The 26,362-nt window shown below is 39.4% G+C and overlaps 1 protein-coding gene across 5 annotated transcripts in view; it reads left to right on the plus strand.

The window, feature by feature from the left end:
* LOC120425590 (myosin heavy chain, non-muscle) overlaps positions 1 to 26,362 on the plus strand; it is a 101,244-nt gene that overhangs the window by 19,909 nt on the left and 54,973 nt on the right. For all 5 annotated transcript variants that reach the window (XR_005606554.2, XM_052711121.1, XM_039590169.2 and 2 more), the window contains one exon: positions 5,973 to 6,188. Coding sequence is in view for 4 of the 5 variants with exons in the window: in XM_052711121.1 (XP_052567081.1) it covers positions 5,973 to 6,188 (216 nt within the window). In the remaining variant the exon portion in view is untranslated. The remainder of the gene's footprint in view (positions 1 to 5,972; positions 6,189 to 26,362) is intronic.

Here is a 26,362-nt window from a genome sequence, read left to right on the forward strand (position 1 = left end):
AAAAAATATATGAGATTGCCCGAAAGAGTACTCAAAATGGGGCCTCCAGCCCAAATTTCAGCCCATTTGGTTGAAAATTGGCTTGCCTTGAGCAGGAACAAGTTTAAATGGGAATTAACCCGTAAAACTTGAGCAATTGGGTACATTGCTCTGTACAAGTCTGTCGTTGAAATTTAACGACTTTTGCATACCATGGGGTCCAAGAGGATGGTCTGAGGAACAATTCCTCTGAAGGGTGCAAGATGATCCGAGGTCTCTAATCTTGCCTATAAGCAGATTCATTCCGGCGTCGCCGAAATTCTCATGGTCCCAGCAAAATGTACAGGGATAAATCAAAGCACACTGAGAAGGCTGCCTCGATCAGAGGACGCCACATGTCAATCAGCCACCACGTGGCAGGAGGATTTCTCCAAATTTGGCTTTAAAAGTGATTCTGTCAATGTTATAACATTTTATTTAGCCAGATATTTGTGCAAAAACGCTTTATAAACGTCAAATATCACGTACGCACACTAGCGCACCATTTATTTTTGCTGGCCGGACAAAATTTAACCTCACTTTTTTTCGTGTACGTACACGCAATACATACGCACGTAGATAGCTCTATAGACCTCCGTCGAGACCTCCGTCGAGACCTCCGTTGATCAGGTAGCTATCTAGGCCATGACATCCGGGAGTTCTTGGATACCCAGATTTGAGGATGGCCCATTATTAGTGTTTTGTGGATGACCCCTTATATAAATGTTTCGTTTAATTGTAAATAAAATTAAAAAAGAAAATCCCATTTTACGCCAAAACCCTGCAATAACGCTCCTTCGATTTGCGCGCAAACCCCGAAATAACGCTCCCCCGAGTTGCGTTCTTCTTCGGTTTGCGCCCCCTCCTCAAAAAGAGCGCACACTTGAAAGATTGGTCTAAGTTTGTTTTTCATGCTAAACACTGCAAATATAAAACTTACCGGAAGTTCCGGATTACCGAAACTGTTGCCCCCGAATAAGCCCCTGGTGGATTGAAAAACCTTCTCCTCAAATCAAATGCAACCGGAAGCAACCCGCCGGTAAAATCGATTGCCTCAGTGCCCAGAACCCTCGCCAGAACTAGTTTTACAGATCGGAATCAAAAATTAGCCACCCTTACCATTCATTTGCGGCCATAACATTTGAAATCGGTTAATTTCCATTTTTTGAGCGATTTCCTTCAACGTTCGACATTTCCAAATGTTGATCCAGCAAACAAAACAGCGCGCTGCTGACAGACCGCGGATGAACTTTTCTTTTGTTCTACAAGGGGAATTGGGGGTAAAACGGTCAAATTGGCAAACATTGATGTTTTAAAATTTGGCCATTCTAGTTCGTTTGAAAGGTCAAATTTGATGTAACAATGCCTAATTTACTGTAAAAATTAATTACATCGCACTAAAGTAGCGATATTTACGAAAAAATAATTATTTTTTAATTAAACCGAATGACGAAATGATCATTTAACCCCAATGCACCCCCGAATCTTTTTTCGCGGTGTTCATTCGCTCGCGCCAACTCGCGATCTCCGGGCGGTGAACTTTTCGCCCAATTTTGTCGCCGGCACTTTTCAATGAGAAGATTAATATGAGAATCCCATTCCTAAACACATCAAAATTAAACGCTGTCGCATTAGATCATCAATCAAAACGGTTGGCCGGTCCAATTTTGGAGATTGACGGCCCTCCTAACACGTATCAATTCCGCGCGATATCGTGCCGCTTCCGAAGCCGGTCGTCCGGTGGTGACAATTGCTGTTTTCTCCGAAATCGGACGCGTTTCGTAATTCGAAAATAATGTTGCACCCGCCGTGATAAAGCGAAAAGAGGGTTTGTTTGCAGGATTTTTTTCGCAATCTCCGAGGACACGGAAAATCTGAAATTGTTAATTTTCTTTTCATTTTCGGGAGATTTTCAATAACAAGAAAAGCGTTTTAGTTATTTAATAAAACTTTAAAGATGCATTTGATTAATTGAGATTTAACTTAAAACGCCACAATTTAATTTAATAGAATCGTTATTTAAGCCATTCCATAAATTCCGTGTTTTGTCATTGAATATCTTATCGCAACGCAGCGTGTGTTATTCGGCCATGTCCGTTTACTGATAAGTGTTTGAACAATGATAAGAAAAGGGATGACGCGACACGATAGATTCGCTAAACATTTTATGAATCGCCACCACTCACACCTTAAGTACAAACATGTGTGTGAGAGCTAACGCATGTGTTGTGCCATTTATTTACGCTCGGGAATACTGTTTACTTTGAATTATGTTCTATCTTTGGAACGTTTAAATACGTGTAAAAGATACATTATCTCGATCGATGTTTACCGTGCAGTGGGAATGAAGTCATCATCATTGTGGGGAAATGTAGTGTTCCTTTATTTTGCAGGAAAGTGTTGTATTTTTGGAAATTTCTACACAGTAAATTTTTTTTGTAAATTTTGAAGGTTTAACATTACCTCTTTAATGACATATTATTACCTCAATTTAGACAAAAAATGTGTTGTTACAACGAAATAAAGGTAAATTTACACATTTTTTCTGACATAAAAAATTGACTCATTCCCTGATGTTATAATACCATGATTTTTGTACTGTGAATAGCTTTACATTCCTATAGTATTACACTTATAACAAATGTTTTGCGATGTCTTTGTCCTGGTTAAAAAGAAGTATAACATATTTAAAACACTCATAATTTTAACACAGATTTAATAAGAAATACACAAAATCCATAATTAAACTTAAAACATAAAAAAATCTAATTACACAGTCCGTCAAAAGTATGTGATCCTTGAAGAATTTGCCCTTAATCAAAATCCGCGTTAAGATAGGGCCAATTGAGTCAGAACTTATAACTACGTCCTTTATCATTTTTGTTGGCAATTTTCTCACACTAATTTTTTTTTTGGATTTGGTAATAAATCATCATTTTAATAATGTTTTATTTTCTGAGTAGAAACTAGCTTGCAAGCAGGGTTGCCAGGTTAAAATTGAAAAAAATGTGGCCAAGTACCCCTTAAAAATCTGGAAAAATTTGGCAAACGAAAATCTTACAATTATAAACTGCCAATGGGAAGTGATATTTTTTCAAAAGTTTGTTGAATTTTAATGGTTTTATTGATTTGTTGGTCATAAAAATGATGAATTTAAATGAATTCAAATAAATATTCAATGATTCGGTCGATATTTTTTTAAACTTGTTAATTTTAATCAAGAAGTTGTTTAAAATTGGCATTAAATAACAATTCGTCAAAACCTGACAAAATCTGGAACAAAGAATGATTAAACATTTTTATGTGCAACACTTAAACAATCTGCATACCCAGATTTATCTGCCAACCTGGTTGGCAAACCCGCTTACAAAAGTTTTGGATGGAGAAATGTTTCTTTTAGAGAAATCTTTTTTTCTCCGCTGAAACTCAACCAAACAATATTAGATATTTCTGGAAAGATTAAAAAAATCCAACGGGAACATGATATTTTCGAAAATGTTCCATCATTTAAGGTAAAAATGGAAAATATTTATAACTTGATTTCGAAAATTTTACAATTAAATAATAATAATAGATATTTTCCATAATTTTTGCAGCAAATTTTGAAAGGAGACAGACAAACCTGAAATTTTAAAAGTAAATGAAAAAAGTATGATGAAAAGAACTTGGGATCAAAAACTGCGATTTGTTTTCTGACTTTAGTGTCAATAAAAATAATCAAAAATTGCATTTCTGGAAGGTGAATTTGATATTTTGTGAAAATTTCTGAAAATTTTACAAATAAATTAAACATATTTATATTTTTGATTTGAGGGCCTCGTGGCGCGGTGGTTAGCGGCTTCGGCTGCCGATCCCTAAGTTGCTATGGGGCGCGGGTTCGATTCCTGCCTTATCCTCCTGGCCTTCTATCGGATGGGGAAGTAAAACGTCGGTCCATTTGCGTAAAAGAGGTTTTGGGTGACTCACCACACATAACCTTCGGACTCCTAGAAATGAGCAGAAACTTGCAACAGAGCCCACAAAAGACCCGGGGGTCGTTAAAGTGGATTGCTTTGGTTTTTTTTATATTTTCATTTCTGAAAATTTTACAATTAAATTGAAGAAATAGATGTTTTCTCTGATTTTTGTAGATTTTTTTTAAAGGAGATAGACAGGAACTTGGTATTGAAAAAATCAATTAAAAAAAGCATTTGATTTGTTTTCCTACCTTATACTTTTAAAATAAACAAAAACAAAATGGAGACAGGCAAGAACCTGTTATTTAAAAATTATCATAAAAAAAGAATTATATTTTTTTGTTCTGTCTTGAGTGTCATTAAAAATAAATCAAAAATAGCATTTCGGGAAAGGTGAAAACATCCTACGAGAATTTTTTGTTTTTTGAAAATGTTCTAGGAAACTCACGAAAATGAAAAAAAGTTGGTAAATAATTTTTGTTTGATTTCAAAAATCCTGCAATTAAAATTTTGTATGGTTAAATAAATATTTTCCCTCAATTTTAAAGATTTTTTTTAAAGGAGTCATACAAGAACCTGGAATTAACAAATAAATATAAAGAAGCATGAAAAACGCGATTGTTTTTCTGTACCTTGAGTGACAACATAAAATAATTCAAAAAGAATACAGGCAAGAAAAATTTAAAAATGTTTTATTTTTTTCACGCTACGCTAGACATTTATAACCTTTTAAGTTTAAATTAAACTTGATTTTCTAATAATTGAAACTTTTAACAACATTTGTAATGCTACTTTTTTAAATGTAAGCTGATTATTTTGGTAAAGGCCAAAATGTAAGCAATGCTTAAATTTGTGTTTTTTTGTTTGATCAGATTAACGTGTAAAAATAATGTTGAATTAAGAATTTTATTCAAAATATACATTCCAGCAAAACAAATATGAAAAAGTACTCCAACATTCCAACCGGCCTTACGTGACTCGCTGTCAAGATCTGAACACCGCACGTTCCGACCTCAATACGACTGTTGCGACCCTCAATTCGACCTCCCTCCCCCTCCTTCTTCCCCTCCCATCCACCCCTCATAACGTATAAATGTGTTGTACAGGTCTTCTGGTGGTTATGTTTACCGGCGAGAGGTGTGGATCAGGTCGACGGCGGCGGTTTCGGTGCTCCCCCCATCGGAAGCGGAGAAAGCCCATCGCGTTGCTAATCCGGCCGGCGGAACTAGCCCGAACCCATCAAAAACGCATTTTCTCCCCCGGCCAAGGTCGTCGGCCGGGGTGCGGCGGCCCCATCTAGGCCGCAAAGTGCCAAAACAGCGCTTCCTACGAACAGATGTTCTGCCCTGCTTCTGCTCCGCGGTTGTTGAGGTCCACGGACAGGTTAAGCTTTATGGACGTGGCTCTTTTTTTTCGTTGTTGTTGTTGTTATTTGGGGGGGTTCAAATTTGTGGATGTTCGTCGCCGTTGCCACGTCCAACGCTGAGGCCCAAACGACTACCGTGAAATTAAGCCCGGCCTGACTCCTCCGACGTCGTTGAGCGGTCGGCGCCGCTGTCGCGAGGGAAGGACGGTTGGTTGGGGCATCAACGTCAGAGTAACTAAATACTTCCATACAGGGCAATGCCGAGCGTGCGCGCGCGCTCGTTTGCGAGAGCTTGAGTGAGAGAAGACCTTGTGGGAGCTTGTTTTTTTATTTTTTCTGCGGTGCCTCCGCCACCAGGTCCTCGCGGATTCCTCCTGCGAACTCAACTCGACGGTGATGCGTAAGGGTTGGGGGATCTGAGCGCTGTCCCCGTTGTTGGGACTATTCCAAGGGATTGCAAAAATCATAAAAATTATCTAAAGAAGATTTTGTCGAGATATCTCCAAAGTTCACATCTCTGATTATTTGACGAATCAAGTCCAAAGGTCAACGTAGATACTCATCGCAGATCTTCATCGCAATCGTAGTACCAAAATAGTAACATCTTGTTTTTGTTGTTTTACCTTTTCCAGGGATTCGTGGCGGCCAGCATCAAAGGCGAACGCGGCGATGAGGTCGAGGTGGAACTGGCCGAAACCGGCAAGCGCGTCCTCGTGCTCAAGGACGACATCCAGAAGATGAACCCGCCCAAATTCGACAAGGTCGAGGACATGGCCGAGCTCACCTGTCTGAACGAGGCGTCCGTGCTGCACAACATCAAGGACCGATACTACTCCGGCTTGATCTATGTAAGTAACGTTGTTATTCAGTTCAGTTGGATTCAAAAAAATGATTTATAATTATTAACTCGTGAGTCGTTTGCAACAAGAAAAATACGAAATTAAACTACAAACCTTCCAGATAAGATTACAAAAATCCTGCTGTATACATTGTAACAAAAACTCGATTTTCCCTAAAAGGTCCCAATAAATCCCAGTTGACAAAACCTCGTCCCATCGCCGACATCGAGACGCGGACGGGGTTTGCAATTAACATTATTTTATGGCGCGATATGTGGAAATATATGTTCCTCGCCGTCTCGAAACCAAACAGGATTCGCAAACTCTTCCAAAACTTCAGTTGAGCCTCCTCTCAGCAGCAAACACCATCCACCAACCAATTCAACTTATCAGCTTTAAAGTGAAACGCTCGCCGGTTATGCAACCCTCCTCCTCTGCGGCCAACCCAGCCAGGGTACTGTCATTTTCGGCAGATTTTTTCTCTTGTCTTTCAATTTCTGCACGCGGAGATGCGGAGAGTTGACTTCGTGGCAAGACGACAAGACCGTAAAAAAAAACAAGTAAAGAACCCCCTTCGACGACCTGACATATGTTGCACATAGCAGACATTCCAGTCGAACGTTGAAGCGTTGAAAAGGCTCTTGCGAAGGTCGTTTGGTGACCGTCCGCGATAAAGACCTCCCCACTCCCCTCCCCTCGGTGTGTTGAGTCTTTTGTCAAAGGTGCTTCTAAGCTTTGATTGATTTGAACTCCCCTGGTCTGGTCTGTAGGAGCGCACGCGCGCGGCTCGGATTAAGCAGTGAGCTGTCCGGGGTTGTCCATCACAGATCGAGCGCGCGCGGCGGTGTAAAAGGTTACCCGGGGCTAGAGGTCGCTGCGGTGTTCCCAAAAAAGGAACCATAATTGTCATGTTGTTCGAGAGAGAGCTCGTCGTCGTAATCGCATACGTGCGAGAGCGCGCTCGGAATGTGTCCAAAAGGTTGAGTATGTCTTGAACCTGCTAGGGCTTACCGAAAATGGGGTAGCTCCGGATCGCTGTCGAAGCGGTTGAAGTAGCCGCAAACTGCAACCCCTTGGTATCCACTTGGAAGAGATCACGGACGTATGTGAGGCAGGTATCCGGATGTATCGTGGTTTGAAGAGTTGATCTTTTGGAAGCTAAGCTATCACGCTATACAACTCTTTTGGTCTACGTAAAATTACTAGACTTTTTTGGTAAAAAAGGTTTCTTGAACTATATGGTCGTATGTACACAGCAAAAAATCCGATGGTAAAATCGCATGCAAAAACATGCACATCACCTTCGTCAAAATAAACACTTAATATTACACACTGCATGTACAATTTTTGCAAACACAAAAAAAGTTGTAACCGACGGGATTCAAACCCAGCACCAACAGTAAGGACTGGTGCCTTAGCCAGCTCGGCCATCAGACCGATGAAAAGCTGTAAAGATAAACGCATATATGAGCTTGACATTTCGGTCAAGTAGGTTTCCCATACTTATGGGCTACATATTTCAGGGTGTAAAATCACATAAAATTGCATAAAATAATGCAATATTTATTTTACACGCAGGCCTTTTACACGCAGCTGGATTACTACTTTTTTAGCTGTTTAGGAGAAGATGGGGCAAGTGAAACAAGCTAAGATAATGCCCGAAAAAAAGCGATAAGTACCTACGTAAAAATTATGTCGGAATTTTGGAGAAAACTTTTCTAAATTCAAGTCTTGACTGTCGCTTTGTTAACATGAATTGCCAAAATATTTGATTTAACACCATAAAAAAATTGAAACAATAATATTTATTCTAGAAAAAGGGCCAATGTTTAGGATAAACATAATATTGTAAAGCCCAATTCGTTTAAAATCATAAAAAACGTTACTTCATCCACCATTAGGTGGTTGGTGCCTTCCTCACATTTAGCGGGTAATGCTTTCCGAAATAGACACCAAATGGCGTTCCTTTCAGTGTTCAATCAATGTCATTATTCATACCATGAGATTGGGTAGTCAGATCATCATAATTCATTGCACTTATGTGTTTACAACTTATGATAGGGTTGTCAGATCTTCAATGTATTGTACTCATTGGAAAGATTATTGATTACCTATCCAATGACAGGTCGCATGACAGATCCGGACAAAATTTTCATTAAAATATCTATAATCCGGGCTCCATAAAGTGCATAAATAACACATAAGTGCTAATAACTTTTGATAGGGTTGTCAGATCTTCAATATTTTGGAATCTTTGGAAAGGTTTTTTGAATGCCGGGTTTCCTTACAAAAAACACAATTTTTACGACTTTTGTTAAAATTGTTTTTTAGCATAACTTTTGAAGTACTTAGTTAAACTTTATAATTTTCAATAGCGACTTATGGGACCCCAAGACGGATCGAATGAGACCAAAACAGACAAAATCGGTTGAGCCAGTGCCGAGATATCCACTGCATTTTTTTTCAACATCTTACCACACACGGACATTTGCTCAGAATTTGATTCTGAGTCGATATGTATACGTGAAGGTGGGTCCAAGAGGTCAAATTAAGAATTTAATTTTTCAAGTGATTTTATAGCCTTCCTCAGTGAGGTGAGGAAGGCAAAACAAGTTTGATTCTTTTTTTTTTATTCTGCCATTAAAAAAAAATGCAGATTGTAATTAGGGAGCAGAATGTGTCATTGTCAAAAAAAAAAAGTTTTCAAACTGTGAAATCTCTGGAACCGAATACAGTAGAATCCAGAATCAATTTCAATGCAAATTGGAATTTAATTAAAAATTGTTTTCTCTGTTCGTTGCGCAAATGAGCAATTTTCTATGAAATAAGCCTTTTCTTGATTTTTTTTAATTTCTAATCTGGATGAAATTCTGTGGGTGACTTCCGTATGCCCAAAGAAGCGATTTTGCACCATCAGTTTGTCCATATTATTTTCTATAGTTTCCAAGTTTTTTTTTTAAGTCTCAGCATTTAAAATGTAGCCGAGCATTTTAAAATATTAAAAAATATTTTTTTTAGTTCCTTCAAAAAGTTAATTTTTTGAAAATTTCACAACATTTTCATTTTTAACATTTAAAATCGGGATTAAAACACAAGGGCTAATTATACAAGTATGAGAAATCTCAGCAACCAAACATATTCAAAAAAGCAAAATGCTTGGAATTTTTTGAGCTTTTCGACATTTTTTTTTCAAAAATGATCAATTTAAAAAAAACTGCGGTTTTTCAAAAAAGTTACTTAAACATAGCTTCAATTTGAAAACGTTTGCACTTTATCAAAATTTCACTACGTTTCAATTGCAAATTTGTTTTTTTAGACTTTTTTTTCTTTTTTCTAATATTCACAATTTTGAAATTAAGGCCGTTGCAAATATTTTTCAAAGTTAATGGCTTCAATATTAACTCGAAAAATCAGTGGCAAAACTAAATTTCAAAGAAATTAAATTATGCAATCTCAACTGAAAACAATTAAAAAATTAAATTTTTGATTGAATTTAAAAAAAAAGCTGTGTGTTAAATCTCAATCCACTTTGGAACGATTACCAAGAGTAAGAAGAAAAAATCCGAAAAAACGGGTCAAAATGTTTAAGAGATTTTTCAATTTTATTTATTAAAAAATATGTTTCTGATATTTTCAATTATATCACCGGATATTGTCCGGATAGTTGGAACCAGTTTCACAGAAGATCATTGTAATATCAACTGTTCTTACAAGTAGAGATTGCAAAGATACCATTTCTAGGAGTTCGTCTAAAGAATACACAATTCTTTATTAAATTACCAACATTAAATAAACATTTTTAGGAATGCCTTAAAATTTGAACTATAATTTCAAAAGTACTTCGATTGATTCATCCATCAGTTTCTTCCAGGAATATTCGGAGAAATTTAGCCCGCAGATATCCCACATACTCAATCAACTCGCAACTGCTTCAAATTTCCTCCACGATCAATTTGCGTGGTCGTAACAATCCCCTTTTTGTTCGACAAATTGCATTACAATATGTGTGCACGACGATCACCAAAAGTACTCTAAATTATGTCTATACGCTATAGTGCCTTATGCTCTCGCTTTATGCTCTCTGCCCTTACTCTTCGAAGGCAAAGATTCGCAGGCAGCAGCAGCTGTTCAAGAGCCGCGCTGCGGCGAAACAGGAAGTGCCTTCTGGGTGGTTCAGCCACAATTAATATGACAGTCAGGCAAACTAAACGAATGCACACAGTATATTATTCAAATTAGGATTCGCGTTTTCTAACCCGCGAATTGAATTGCATTACGCGGGTTGATTCGTTCGTACCACAATCGCTGTCCTCTTGTTACTGTGGGTCGCTGTATTCAATGGGATGGTTCGAGGGGAGATGCTAAACAAGTTTAGGGCGCCACAAGTGGCGCTTCAGCGTGAATTGAGTATGCTCACGTTGTGTACGCGAGCTCAAAGCTCGTGCAGATATCCCACTATCGGTAGTTACCATCTGGGTTTACATTTGTTCAACAGGTATGCTGCAGTACTCCGCTAAATCCCAGTGCGCGATAGATAATCAAATGAGAAATGACAGGCAATTAAACCCCCCTCGCCACGAGTTGGTAGCTTGTTAGCACCGGTCCTCCGACCGCAGGATTATGCTCGCGCGATGTGAGAATTACGACCTATTAGCGCAGCGGTTGGGTGACCACTTTGGTCCGGTTCACAGGATATCCAAAAACAGAAACTTGGCTCAATTTGAGCCGACCGACCTGCCAGCTGGAAGGTGAGTGGCCTAGTGAACCCAATGTCAGGATTCGGCCACTTGTCGCCGGACAATCCGGTAGCTTCCCATAAAAGGCTAACGCCGAGCTACGGCTTAGTATGTAGTTCAATTACTGTGGCCCAACCTGCCCCGCCGGCCATTAGAACACGGCACGGCTCTCAATCTACATAGTCCGCGGGCATGGTGACACATTCATTAGCGAAGAATGCGCTTCATTCAGCAGCAGCAGCATGGCTTGGCGATACCAACTTGGTGCGGCTTGATTGACCACCTTACGAGCGAAATTGAATTACGTAAGGTGGTTAGCCCTTGTATGGGAGAGATCTCTAAAAGGTTTCCCCACTACTTGCGAGATCTAGCTCGAACGAGCGTGGCGACGCGTCTCAATTATAGTGACCAGTTGGAGCAGACGGGGACGCGCAGAAGGACGTTCTCCGTGGGACACGACCTTCCACTTCACAGTGTCCACTTGATTCGGCGATTGCTGCTGCTGAGTCAACAACCGGACAATAGAACATAAAAAAGTATGGAAATTCCCGGAATTGTAGCGCGACTGCTTGGAGCAGCTCGTCTTCGTTTTGGAAGTACAAAAGGTCGTAAAATGATAGCAGGTTTAAGGTATAACGTTTGCTTTTTGGGTTATTGACATTCGCGATGTCAGTCCGGACTAAGTAGTTTTGTATTGTCCACTACATCCAAGACTGTCGATTTGAGTAGTTGAGAGTTGAGAGTCTCCCCAAATTGGTCAAATCTTCAATCCGAATATCGAACCCAACACCTCGCGTACCGTTTTCCACACTTGAACCGTGTCGCGCAAGATATGTTTTATGCTAATTAATTTGAGTGAGCGTAGTTCGTATACGTAAGCCGAACGAGAATGTGATTTGAATATGATTATCTGCTATCTCGGCGCGCACTCTCCGCATGTCTCTGCGCGCTAATCTCCAGCTACGCTGCCTAAGTCTGTATTTGTAAAACAAGCGGTTTCTTCCTTTTAGTCGGGGCCTCCGCGAATCAACGCGCTCGCTTTTTGCATTTCTTTCCCGATGAATGTTTGCCGTTTTTGTTTTCACACATTCCACCTTGCGACCGCCGGTATCTACTCAATAATATCATTTCGGGCTGCATTCCTATGGCCAAGTTTCCCCGCTGTCGTACCTCCGGCGCAAAAAAAACGACTGACTTAAGCTGAAAACATGTGTCTTCGAACCCGCAGCTGTAGTACTAGCCCACTTGATGGATTTGATGTGTACCTACGACGACGTACACAGCAGAAGCGGCAGCAGAACTTTGTTGGTAGGCTCGTCATGCACTAGTTTGCACGACTGCCATAAAAAGTGACTCTGAGCGAAGAAGGCAAAGTGGAGAGAGCTAATAGATAATGGAAAATAGTTTAACTTCAATGAGGCGGTTTGCGGTTCTGGCCGCACCCACGCCACCACCCCGCGCGTCTGCTCTTGATGGGTAGTAAGTCAAACAGCGAAGTTTAGCGCACACAAATTGAGAGATTAGTATGGTAATAAGCTTAATCCGGGGGGCCCTTAATTAAGTGTAATAGTTGCAGGGTTGGGACGTGCTGGGAGGAAGAAAAAGAGTTGATGTTGGAAGTACTGTTTCGATAGTCCGGACATCAAGTGGACCATGTACAAGTTATAACATCACAGAAAAAAAATCATGGTAATATTACATCTGGGAAGGGAAGGGATCTTTTATGTCAGAAAAAAGGTGTAATTTTACCTCTGGAAATGTGCAATTTTACCACTTTTCTGGTGTAATGTCACATTTTCAGTCTAAATTGAAGTAAAATTATATCATAAAAGAGGTAATATTCAACCTTCCAAAATTACAGCTTCCAAATTTACATTATTTTTTACTGTGATACGTGATATTACATCAATTTGATGTTTTCAGGACTCTACAGAAACTGGATGTAAAAATTCAATTGTTTGAACTGTATTTATTTAACCTTCTGCTGCTAAATTTTTCCCTGTGTTCAGGAGGTCATTTTGAGCAACTTTTGTTCTACGAAAAACTTTACTTCTTTTGTTTTATGTTTTTATTTTTTTATTTTTGGTATTTATATTTGCATTTATCTTGTTAAGTTTAGCCGGGCTGGTCTCATTCGATCAGTCTTGGGGTCTCATAAGACCCTAGTTAATATTATGAAGTTTAGAAAAGTATTTTAAAAGTAATGTTAAAAAAAACGATTTTGGCCAGACTCCAGAAGATTGAAAAAAGGGTGGTTTTTGTAAGATAACCCGTCTTGTTGTAAACATTTATAAAACCCTATCAAAAGTTATGAGTACTTTAGTCATATTTTAGTACTTTTTGGCGAACGGATCTCAGATATTTCGATGACAACGATGTCCGGATCCATCATGCAACCTGTCATTAGTTGGATAAGATATTTTAAATGAGCCTAAAACATCGAAGATTTGGTAACCCTATCAAAAGTTATGCGCACTTAAGTGCTTTTGTACACTTTTCGGAAGCCGGATCTCAGATAATTCGATGAAAATGATGAACGGGTCTACTATACAACCAGTCCTTAGATGGATAATAGGATAGATAATAACCTTTCAAATGACTCTAAAACATTGAAGATTTGATAACCCTATCAGAAGTTATGAGCACTTATGTGATACTTTAGTACTTTTCAGAAGCCGTTTCTAAGATATTATGATGAAATTTTCATGGAACACCATATTATATTTATGCATGGGAAATGGTTCTATTCATTTTAAGATACATTTGAGAGTCTAGTTACGATTTTTGAATCCACTAATTTAAATTTTGAATTACTGAACAAAAATAATCAAAATAACCCGTAGAAGAATACTTCAAATTGCCTTTTCTCTTGTATCTTAGACTGAATGCATCTATTGTAGATCTACCTAACTGGAGATTATTGTTGGTATTCTTCCGGATCAAATGGAAATCATCGATCAAATGAAGTCTTCGAAATCAGTTCAGATGTTTAAAGTTGCATTTGGGGCTGCAAATGCTAAAAAATATTAATACTTACGAATATTCCTCTTTTTTTTTCTCTTACAGGTAAGTTTCCAATCTGTCTAAACTTTCCACAAGCATCGATACGTGTGAGTAAACCCCCACAAAATTCCAAGAAACCTCCCCCAAAATATAAGCCAACGACCTGTCGTGGTTCAGCACCGAGATCTGCATATTATCTCGCCCAAATACCTCATAACTGTAACTTTGTTCGACCACTCTGACTACTGCGGATGACAAACACCCGCATCTCTACGACAATTCTATACGTGTGTGGGATCACGACGTGGTTGTGTGCGTGTTCCAAATACTGTGCGCAAGTTCATTCTTCGCTTTGATTCCTTCAGACGTCGACGACGACGAGAATGTGGGTTTAATAAACTCCCAAAGTTTTATCTTCCGAATACCGGCGGCGACGGCAGCGGAACCACTTGGACACAAATTAGTTCGCGTCGCGTCGTATAGAGTGGGAAGCTCTGTTGACGGTAGAACTTTTCGTTTATAGCTGCGCTACCGACCGAGCGCGCGCGCTCAACCCACATATCCAGAGTTGCTTTCGACTGCGCTCAGCTGATGCGAAGAGCTGGGAAACTGCTAGAACACAACCGACCTTTTCCAAGTTGTGAGGCGCAACAAGTTGAGCAGCAGCGAGAAGTAATTGTCATTTGATTAAATCGAGATGCGTGCGGCGATCCTCCTCAACAACAAACAGCGCCTTTTGATGGATTTGTCCGTTTGGCGTCACCGGCGCGAGCGTTGTATTTGGACAGCTGCCGCACGACGACTTCAAAAGCCAATGATTTCATCAATCGATTTAAAACGGCGCGGCTGCATGCGGAGTAGACCGAAGATTCATCAGAAGAAGGGCCGGATGTGTGTTGCTTTCGAGTACGGTCGACGCAAGTCGTTGTTGGTAGAGCGATGCAAATGGGCTTAGTTTGGGTTAGTTTGGTTTTGCGCATTATTGCTGCGGGGTGGTTGGGACAAGGTTGCGTCATATACCGTGTGGTGTGTGGTGGTACGCGGAGGATCTTTTTGTTTTGGGGTACGTGATCTGAATGGTTTGAGTGCGAGGTTTGTGAAGCAAATTTTGAGGCATTCAAGCCTTTGCGTTCGAGTTAGGAGCGTGGGATAGCTTGATTAGTTTTTTCCCTGCATGTTGTGTGCAAATTAATTCTCTTAGTTTTGGAGGCATGATTCGAAGCAGTTTGTTTGGTTGACAACAAGGTGGATCAAAAACTAGAAACTGATCTTTGTATGTGCAATTTATAGAAATGAAAATAAAAAATAAAAATGTAAATGAAACATTAGTTGTTATTTTTAAAAATAATTGGGTTAAACATTTAATTTTAATAAAACTGTCTCAAATATTAAAAAATAAAAGTGATTTTCATATTAGCATGCATGACTGATAAGTCATCTATTCGTGATGGGAGTAAGGGCGTCTATGCGAAGTGTTCCTACTGCACCCGCTCTAAATTTCAGGCGCTGGAGGAGAGGGCAGGAAAAACATTTTGTTCTATGCGCCGGCATTTGTAGCATTAAAATTCGCACAAAATAAAACTCATGTACGTGGGTGAACAGATTACGGAGTAAATGAATCGATTTGTTCACGATTACTTTCGATTTGGGCATTGTTTCCCAACCGGTGAGGAATGAGGATGCAATAGAAATCCTATGATTTTAAACGTTTTTGCTAAAAACTTAATTCTTTCTCTGACACTTTCTTCAAACTTAGAATTTCAGCATTTTTTCGGTCTTTGAAGATAACTAACATATTACTAGCAAAAACATACAATTTATTAATGCTTTTTGAAAAAATGAAAGTTTCCGTCGAATTGTGCAAAAAAAATGGGCAACATGAGTTTGCAGACCTTTAAAAATGAATAAGATTTTAATTTTCTTATGAGAATTTTGCCTTTTTTAAACATTACCAGTTTGTTTTTAAAGATGTTATTGTTATTATTGATTTTAATGATTTTTTATTCTCTGAAATACAAGCAATTTATTGAAAACTGTTTTTTTTAATATTTTTGTTCCTGTTGCTAAAATGAGCTGTAGCATTTTTTTAATAATGATTGAATATAAATTTTTAAATTCGTGCATAAACATTTTGTGGAGAATTTCTTAGAGTTTTGGGATTGTTTTGATCATAAGCTGGTCTCAATTTTATTTGAGAAATGTTTTTCAATAGTACTGATTGTTGATTTTTTTTTCTTTGAAAATTAAATATAACTTGATTTTTTTTTCAAACAATGATTTGTGAGGTAGGGGAAGGTGGGGCAAGACGACCATATGGGGCAAGAGGAACAATCGCTAGTAAGGCCGTAATTTTTACAATTTTGATTATTTCCAGTATGAGGAATTGTTGCTAGCAATGCAATTAGCTGATTCTACTACCACATAACCACCAAAACGACGTAAACGCCACGGGGCATAATATTGAATGAAGTTTTTTTCAAAACCTTTGTTTCCTTATAATATTTGGAAAGTACAAAATAAGGCTTAGGGTTCGTTTTAAGGCTCATTTTATCAAAATGCTATTTTTCCTAGATCAGTAGTGTCCCTACCAATGACTTGCACGTATTATAAAGTATGATTTATTTTTTAATTATTTTTGTAGAGAGTTTTTAAAAAATCTTGTTTAGGTGGGGCAAGTGTACCATATGGATTTTTAGTATGGAAAAAAATACGAATTGCTGCAGCAACATATTTTATTGTGAAAAAAATACATAAAAGTTCTTAAAAACTGATAATCAATTGTTTAAAAAATTGTCCATACACTATATAATAATATCATGAAAATTTACTATTTATCATCTAAGTAATTTTTTTTTTTCGTAAAAACGGTAAATTTTTTTTGTAAAATATTATTTTTTAATCTAAAAATGAAAGAAACGTTTCAAATACATCCTAATCTGATGTATCTAAGTGATAATAGTTCAATTGTTAGTAAATTAGCATGTTTTTCATGCATTGTTCCTCTTGCCCCAACGGGTTGTTCGTCTTGCCCCACTAGTTGAGTAGAACGTACGAAAAATCAAAAAAATTAAAATCATTTTTTTACATTAAAAAACAGAATTTTTTAAAAACTTGTTCTATCAAAGTCTCAGTCAAGACCTGGAATAAGATGATTCCAATAAATCCAACAGATTTTTAAACGTTTTTAATGGGTTATAACGAGCATTTCCTTAGCTTGTTACACTTGCCCCACTTTCCCCTATCGTATCCTCTTAATTTCATGAGAAAATTATTTATCAAAATCTGACTGGGGGTATTGCATCTTTTTCTTCTTTTTTGAGTTTAACTTTTTTTAAACAACAAATTATTTGGCTCCACTTAATTATTTTTGCTTTGTTAATTAAAGATCAGACAAGGTTGATTTCTGTGACGATTTGCTGAATATCGAACATCGAATATTGATTGAATGACCCTTAACCCTCTACAACCCAACCCCGCCTTTAGACGGGCTTCGATTTAAAAAATCGCCAAAAATCAATTTTTCAACCTATTTTTGATCTTTAAGAAGCATTGGAAAGAAGAAATCTTAAAATTTTAGAAAATGTGTGGGTTGGAAGTTTTACTTGTTTAATGTGACTTTGCCAATGTTTTTAAATATGTCATTTTGTTAGGGGTAAACTTTGGCTGCGTTTTTTACTCACATTTCCCATATTTTAAGTAAAAAGAAGTATGCAGTAATTTTTTGTAGTGTCCCAGACTATGCCTCTACGCATTTTTTTACAATTCAAATTATAATGGTACCATTTAATAGCAGAAAATGTGAAAAACAAGCAAAAATTGAAAAAGTGACTGTAAAAACATGAAAAAATTAGATAGGAAAAATGTAATGATTGGAGGTGGTAGAATAGGCAAAATACTACCAAAAACAAACATGAACTAAACAAGATAAATGCAGATTAAAATACTAAAAATGAAACAACAAAAATATAAAGCAATAGAAGTAAAGTTTTTCTTATAACAAAAGTTGCTCAAAATGACCTCCTAAACACGGGAAAAATAAAAAAAATCTAAAAAAAAATTGTGCGATAGAATGTTAAACACGAGAAGCAGAAATTCGACATTAGGGTGTTTAAATATATTGTTGAGTTATTTTGATTTGTATCATTTGCCACGCATATCTTGCCATACCGCAAACAAACTCTCGGACATCCCATTGAGTGAAGTCACAGTGGTCACAGTCAAATGCAGAAAGCAAACAACGATATCAATTCAATTGAAGTCTGTATATATTTCAACACGGCACAGCACTCATAAAATCATTTATTTATATTTCACCATTGGGAACGCCAGCGCGCGCTCGCGCCACCCAAACCTCATTTATCGCGGATTCTCGGACAAATGTGTCCTCCACGCCATAGACAAATGGATACAAACGGTAAGCAAAAGTTTCATCTTGATTCAATGACCAACCTAGCAGTGAGCTCATTCGGACAAGTTCCTCGTTTAACTGTCCATGTTTTCATCTCTCAAACGTCCCAACGACTCCGGGACCAATAATTGTTTTATGTGTTTGGTTGTTTTTGTGTAAAATGCCGACACCGTCACCGCGACTTCCTTCGGCCAATGTGCGAACATCCGTTTCCGAGTCGTCGCCGGTTTCCCCCTCGTAGATGACGCAATTTGCCAATCTACGCCGAGATATCTTGAAGGATCGCGAGGTCGATAATCTGATCGTCATGAAGTTGCCGTTTTTGGCCGTCGTCGCGGACTAATTGAATGCAAATAGCAAGTTGTGCGCGACCAATATGGTCTTGACGGGCAAAATGAGTGACCCAATTTCGACCGTTGGCGACGACGGACTCTCGTCGTTGAGCAACTCCAGAAGCGTCCGGACATGCCTTTTTCGTACGGTCTGTGGCCCTCAAGTGCGATACTGGACTGGCCACTGCAGAGACACAGATTTCATGGATTGGTGCTCAAAAGTGGTGCTGCGAAATGACCAAATCTGATGAGTTGTTGAAGAAGTGGTGTGTGCCCCCTTGTGTCTCGAGAAGATTATTGGCAGCCCCGGCAGTAAACATGCTAATGACATGCCGTCGCGACGCCGAATGTCGCGCGCGCGAGATCTCGAATTAAAACCCTTCGCTTTGGATGGCAGCAGTGGCGCCAGCGTGATCAACCTCGGCGTTGAGCGAGTACGTTGTTGTACGCCACCATGTTGTGTCAGGGTGATAATAAGCAATTCGACTGGTAGATCGAGGGGTCACGTCACGACACTGACACCTGAACTCGAAGAAGACTCGAGCTGCGTCATTTCTTGTGCGGAAATGGTCTCAAAAATTAAAGGCTAGAATTTAGACCATACGTGGACCCCTCGGATAAATTTCTGAAAAAAAACAGTACGCCACAGCCCTGTACCCGTCAATATGCCGCGCAAAATTTTGTGCGATAAAACGCACATTAAACACTGCCTGTAGAGAGATGCTTGAGTTGGAGAGATCGAGGGGGGCGGCGGTACGAGGAGAGAGGAGTGCTTGTGTGAACACAACAACCCCAAAGGTCTGCGCCCATATTTGGTCAAAAGCGCAAATTATGGCTTGAAATGCGCAAGAAACGGGCACAATATTGCGCGCAGTCGCGTCTTGGCACAAACTTGCACAAGTGACGGCGACGGTGGGTTTTTTGGAATTATTACTGACGGGGTTATTTTGATTAAACATATTGCAAAGAAATATAAAGTTTTCAAATCCCCTGAATATCCGACATAGATTTTTTAAACATTTTAGTTTTGTCCTTCACATCAACAGATTTTGTGTAAAAAAAGTGTAATTTTAAATCAAGAACTGGAGCATTTTTCATCAGTTTCTTTTGAAATTCACATTTTTACACAATTGGTTAGGTAAATTTACTCAAAAAAGTTAATATTCAGCTTAACAAAGTTTCAACCCTCCCAAATCCAACTTTTTTTACTGTGTTTTTTTATTTGAATGAAACTAATGTCTGTTAAAAAAAACTGAAACTTATGTTAAAAAAATATTTTTTGCAATTCCGTCGTGAAACTACTTACTTTTCCTGTCATTCTTGAACGACGAAATAGCCTACTTTTCTGTACCAAAAATAACAGAATCGAATAGCAACACTTTTTAAAATAAATGCTGAAAAGTTCTACTTTTCAGCACTTGTTTCGAAAAATAACACTTTTCAAATTTTTTTTTATTTAAACGTTTTATAGACAAAATACATGAAAATTTGACTTAAAATTTCACTCAATGGGTGTTTTTCGGATTTGCAAAAAATGTTGTATGGAACTCGTTGCAAAACTTGATTTTTTCAGCACTCGTCGTATTTATCCAACTCGGTGAGCCTCGTTGGATAAATGTACGACTCGTGCTGAGAAAATCCTCTTTTTGCAACTTGTTGCATAAACTACTATCACGTAATTGCTCTGTTCTGAAAATTTTAAAGTGCCATGTTTTTTTTTTATTCTGTTATTTTTGTGCACCTTCTTTTGTAAACAAAATTAAAAAAAAACCTTTCCACGACTTGGCTCAAAGCATGGACCATTCATAAACCACGTGGACCATTACTTTCAAGTTATAAAGAAAAATATTATCAGGAATTGGGATTATTTAATTTTCTACGTTGAGTGCAAATCTTCGATTTCTTAGATGTTGGTTACTGGAACAAAATTGTATTTTCTTCTGAAAATGTCTGTTTCTATTTTAAGAATCGTGGAAATATTCTTCAAGAAGAGATTCTTTTTAAAAATATATTGTTGAGAATTTCTTGAATAAATTTCTTACTTACTCAACTCATTTTTGAACATCTGCTTACCAGCTCTGAATATTTAATTTCTTCTGAGTTTAAAGTAATGTTTTTTTTAACCTTATTCATTTTATACTGGATAATGGGAGCTGCCGTGGCTGACTGGTTACGGTGTTCGCTTTATAAGCGAATGGTTCTGGGTTCGATGCCCATCTGCTCCCAACGAGAAAGTTAAGAACACATTAATTTGAAATGATGAATGTGAACGAAAAATCAAAGTCGCTCGAGGCGGGGTTCGATCCTCCGTCCTTTGGATTGTTAAGCAAAAATGCTAACCACTAGGCCATGATGACTTTGTGAGCTTGGACTGGAATTAGGAATACTGTTACAGAGAGCGAGTTGTGGCGCTATAACCACGGCAAATAGTGTCCAGGGCATTCGTGGAAATACAATGTCCCATCCCAGAGGGTCCCGGAGTACCAAACCTTCTTAGCATGGTGCTCCTAACGAATACAACCAAATCTCGGAGCGTATGGTGGTGTGTCCCCACGCTTCTTCCTCCCCTGTCGATTCAGAATTGTGTTGTTGTTCGAACACTCAGTGCTCAAACTCAACCCAATTACGAGTCATCTCTGCGATACGGCTTTACGCAGTAGGCCTGGCCGCTTTAACGCTTGTGATGTTTCAATGCATTCTAATGCAATGGCGCACTACAAATGTTAATAAATGACAAGAAGAGTGCTAGGCGTCATCTAACCTAAGGCACTCTCCAGGATCCCTTCGAAAGATTGGCTGCGCTAGGGTCTGATTAGATTAGATTAGATTAGATTAGATTATTCATTTTATACTGGATACATTCAGTTTCTAATATTATGAATTGCAAACTTTACCCCAAGATATAAACATTAGGATGTAACAAAAATTATTATTGAGGCTTGTTACGGTGAGCGTACTGTGTTCAAACCTCAAATATGAGCTTGATTGAACGTAACAGAAGCTGGCTCTTTGCTTTTGAATTTCAGATGGGATTTAACCAACAGAAAGATTTTTTTCTAAATTTAAACATTCTTGGAGAAGAAATGAAAATATCAAAACATTCAAAAATTATAGCTCCAACATTCAAAATTCAAAGTATCTGAAATCCAAAAATTAAACACTTTTTTTGATTTTTTTTAATTTAAAAATTCAGTTTTTTAAATAAATATTCAAAAATTGAACAAAACGACATCTCAAAATTCAAAAAATTGAAAATGAAAAACAATCAAGAAAACAAAAATTCAATTTCTCTTTTTTGTTTAAGTTCTTCAAAAAAACTCCGAAATTCCAAAAATGTCCAATTCTTAAAATCCATTTTAGGTTCGAGAAATTTTGAAAATAAATTGCGTGTTTCTATTTTTCTGAGTGAAACTTTGGCGAGGATCATCAAGTACTGTATTTAAATTTTAAAAAATGTATAGATTTATGATTTTTTTAAATTTTATTTTTTATTTTGTTTTTTCTTAATTTGTTTATTTTTTATTTAAATTTTATTTAGTTGTTATATCTAAATTTTTAAATGTTTTAATTCTATTTTTGTTTTCCCTATTTATCCATATAATTTTCGGCATTTCAAGATTCTGTGTTCTGAGATTCGGCCTCATGGATTTAAAATTGTATTGCGGATTTTTTTTCGACTTCGCCGTAACATCCCTGAAAATAAAAAGTTTGCCAAAATTATGTGTTGTGTTTAGAAGCGAGATGAAAATTCCGGGATTTTTTTCCCGAGAACCTATTTTTTTTTTTAGAGTAGTCCACATCTTTGCGGAACACATCAAAACGATCAGAAAGTCCCTTCTCAAGATACGGATTTTTTAATATTTTCATAGCAATTTTGTATAGACGGCCCGAAGGACTTGTATAAAGAAACCAAATCTGCAAAATTGATCATTTGGACAGGTCATTATCGAGTTCATCAGCTGTTTCTAAGGAAACTTCTATGAATTTTATAGACAAAAATTGTGTAGAAGAGAAATAAATTCTAATGGGTTAAAAAAAATATAAAAATTATAAATACAAGTCAGAAAACACGACAAAATGTGTCCCTGTCATCGTCTTACTACCATGTATAAAGTCCAACACTTTACTGTCCGCGTCAATTGTCCGTGAAACTCCGCGACCAACCACCACACCACGCGCGACACGTTCATTACGGGTGCATCATTTTTCCGTTTATTTTGACATGACCCAGTGGTCCGACCAGGAAACCGGCGGAAGACACTGCACTGTTTGTAAACATCGCCCCTTCGCCTCGGTGTTGCTCTGTGGGTTCAAAGTTGTTTGTCTTCTCTCCCGAGCGCGCGCTAAGTGGTCCATGTTGTGTGCTCGCGCGACCTGAATGTTGGCATGTTAGGGTCCATTAATAACCCAATTACTGACCCTGCTCAACAGCAGCAGCTTTAACAAAGGGACTCTTCCCATGGCCATATGGTTGTTGATTTGCGTAAACTCCGTACAAGGTAGCAGAGTCGAAGTCGACGACGCAAAACGGTCATTGAGTCCGCGCGGACATTTAATTTATTGGCTACGGTTACTTTACGGTGGTGATTTATCGTTTCTAGCGCTTTTCACACGGCGACGACGCCGCCGCCGTCCAGAACTTCGCCGCGAGGGATGCCTTATAAAGGGAAGCGACTTGCATGTGTGCGGTGTGTGTCACACGCTGAACAAACTTATACAACCCGGGCTCATGTTGCAGGGCCCGGTTCTATGAGCGAGATTGATATTCACGGTCTAGTGATCACCCGCGTCGTCGTCGTCGTCGCCGGTCCCGGCGCGGTCTCGGTTGGCCTGTGGCCACTACGCTTTTGTAGTCGCTCGCGAAAAGGTTGCGAGCAATTTCTAACAACTCTACTCCTGCTAGAGATGTGGAACTGTAGTCGTGATGATATCATGATCCTAAACACAATGTACCCTCGATTGACTACCCGCAAGTCCATGTTTGGAGCGTGACTGCGATAATGATCGCCCGGGGCGCCTAATCGTATGCAAATTTGGTGCGTTACATCCAATCCAGATCAAACCGCAACAGGTCCGTGCGGTCGTCACCGCGAAGCTTACACGGACCATGGAGTCTCGCAAGCGCTGACTGACAGGTACCCCAGTTCTAGAACGCTTCAGAATAACGCGTCGCGCGACTTCGTGAAATTTGATACAAACTTAATTACCTGTTCCGACGGACCTGTTGCTACCGTTGGCCTCCAACTCGACACCTCAGAATGTGTGTAATGGTGAGTGTGTCTCTCGAATTGGGTATGCGATGCACGAAACCTCAACTGGTCCGCGAAGTGACGAAGCGGAACCAAAGGGAACCAGCTGCCAGCAACTTGTTGGTATGGGCGCGCGCGCGCTCGAACTCTAGGCGCAAACAAGATCCAATTGTGTCACCCCAGCACCGTAACGCGCGATAATGGCGGTGGGTAAACCAAACAGACAACTACGGATGGTTTGAGGCTTTCAACAATTGGTGACAAATTAATTCAATCGTTTGAGGCATCTATCGAGTGGAAAAGCGGTTGAAAACGCATTTGGTTTGGAGATACTCCTGCAAAAGGAGAGTTGGAGAATTTCCCTTATCCCCTTTTAAATGTGGAGCGTCAACACTTCCCTTCTTGTAAGTCTACTATCCCTGTTCTCTGGTTTGCGGTGGAGAAGGGGGTGGGTGGGAATGGACGACTGTCATGGTATTGACATATACATGACGAAATCCAGGCTCGCCTTCCCTAAGCGACATTCAAATATTGCGAATATTTCCAGCAACAACCGGCGACCTCCTTCACCAGGGTCACTTGCTGTGCGGAATGCCATTTCCTCGCACACTTTATAGCGTTCCTTTATCATCATCACGCGCGCGTCGGGGACATTCTCGGAGCGACCGTTACGCTCAGACGCGATAGGGAATCCTGCGTCTTGGCCATAAATCAAACAATTTTATATCAATTGCGTTCCGTTCCGGGGCCACCACCACTACTGCTTCTATGCGAGACACCCAGCACCGCAGTTCAAATAAAGAAATTATTCAATTAGACGTGCAAACATCGTCGACTTTGTCGCGTCGTCGGTGGCCAAGATCGTGACTTCGCCACCGAACCTGTGAAGCGTCTCTAAGCGTCGATGGAATAAATACTTAATTGCAGTTCGATTTGAACAACAGATGAAGTTATTACACACACCCGTCTGTCTGTCAATCCGTCTGGGGCTGCTGCGCAGCGCTGTGGTCCAGATATACTAGCGATTAATCTGCGGGAACAGTTGATTAACCGCAGTGATTTGGTTTGAGGTGTCGGTTCGAATCCCAACTGGTTTAGTTGGATGGGTTTATTTTAGTGGCGCCGATTGGATCCGTCAATGTAGACGGAGAAAAATCAGTTCCCAAAATCGGAAAGAAGTGCTCATGAAATTCGGAACCACGGACAAAGTGTTCAAATTCCGTGAACGCTTGTTCACGATTTAGTGAACTGAGTTTTTTTTCCGTGTAGCGACGACACAGTTTTATTGTTTTCTTCAAAGTCATCGAGATGACGCAAGTAATATCTGTTGGTGGCGATGATGGTTGCAGCACTTATCCGACGCTTGAGTAGATTATGAACAAAGAGCTCAATTTACGGTGATGGATCCGCACTGCCATATCGTTACCATCAATTGAAGGTTAAACGGATTTAGCGGACTTTTTGCCGTCGAGTTGACGCCGTGCTGAATTATTACGGAATCAACTATTGTCCTGTCCGAGCAAATCGGCTTACGATTTGGCAGCAGTACTCTTCGTTCAGAGATAAGAAACCAGCGTGCGGATTAAGTCCTACTTGTGGGGACATCCTGCCACAAATTCAACAGTTCAGGTAGATCTGGACTCATGAGGTGGAGTGTGCATCACGGCGCAAATGGCAGCCCTTGTATGGCAGTCCGTCGGACCAAAATGGGTCGTAAAACGTGAGGTATGTCAATGTCTGTCCGGCGAGCGAGCTCGTGACGGCTGATGATGACTAATTCGCGCATATTTCTGGCGTGGCGCAAGTTTCTTATAGTTTCTCGAGTATCTCGCCGATGAAAGTGCCCTTTCATCGGAGATGACGCACGCAATGCGGAATGCAACCTGGATTCGTCAATATCTACCTTTTGGGATTTTGACCAAACCGAGCGTGGTCAACCACCTACAACAACAACAACAAACTCCAACTCCAAGCCGGTTTTAATTACCATCCGGGCGAAGCTCGTTCAACCTACCTTCTTCGCGGTTCATGTTCACTTCCACAATAACAGAACATCAAATCGTCGGTTGCCGAAAGACACAAACAAACGCACAAACCCCACAAGAAATCAACGACCTTGCTCGTGACTCTCGGCAGTAATCATTCCCCTCCGCGTGTGCTTCGTCCGTACAGAGATACTGTGTCTGGCACTGGGTTCGACTGTATTTGTACACCACCAGTCGGACATACCGTTGTGTTTGTGTGGCATATTTCTTGGAATTAACAGTGAGGTCAGACTCGGCTGGAATGCTTTCCGCCGTCTCAGCACAGAAGATGGTTTGTTTTGAATTGCTACACGCGTGTGTGCTGGGCTCTTCCAGAACATCGCCGCCGCGTCCAAAGCGGATCTGTTAGATCATTGCTATCCTACTTGGTGTCAAATCGAACGAAATTAGTAAGAACAACACGGTGTATG

This window comes from Culex pipiens, chromosome 3 (assembly GCF_016801865.2).
Source record: "Culex pipiens pallens isolate TS chromosome 3, TS_CPP_V2, whole genome shotgun sequence".
NCBI classification, from domain to species: Eukaryota; Metazoa; Arthropoda; class Insecta; order Diptera; family Culicidae; genus Culex; species Culex pipiens.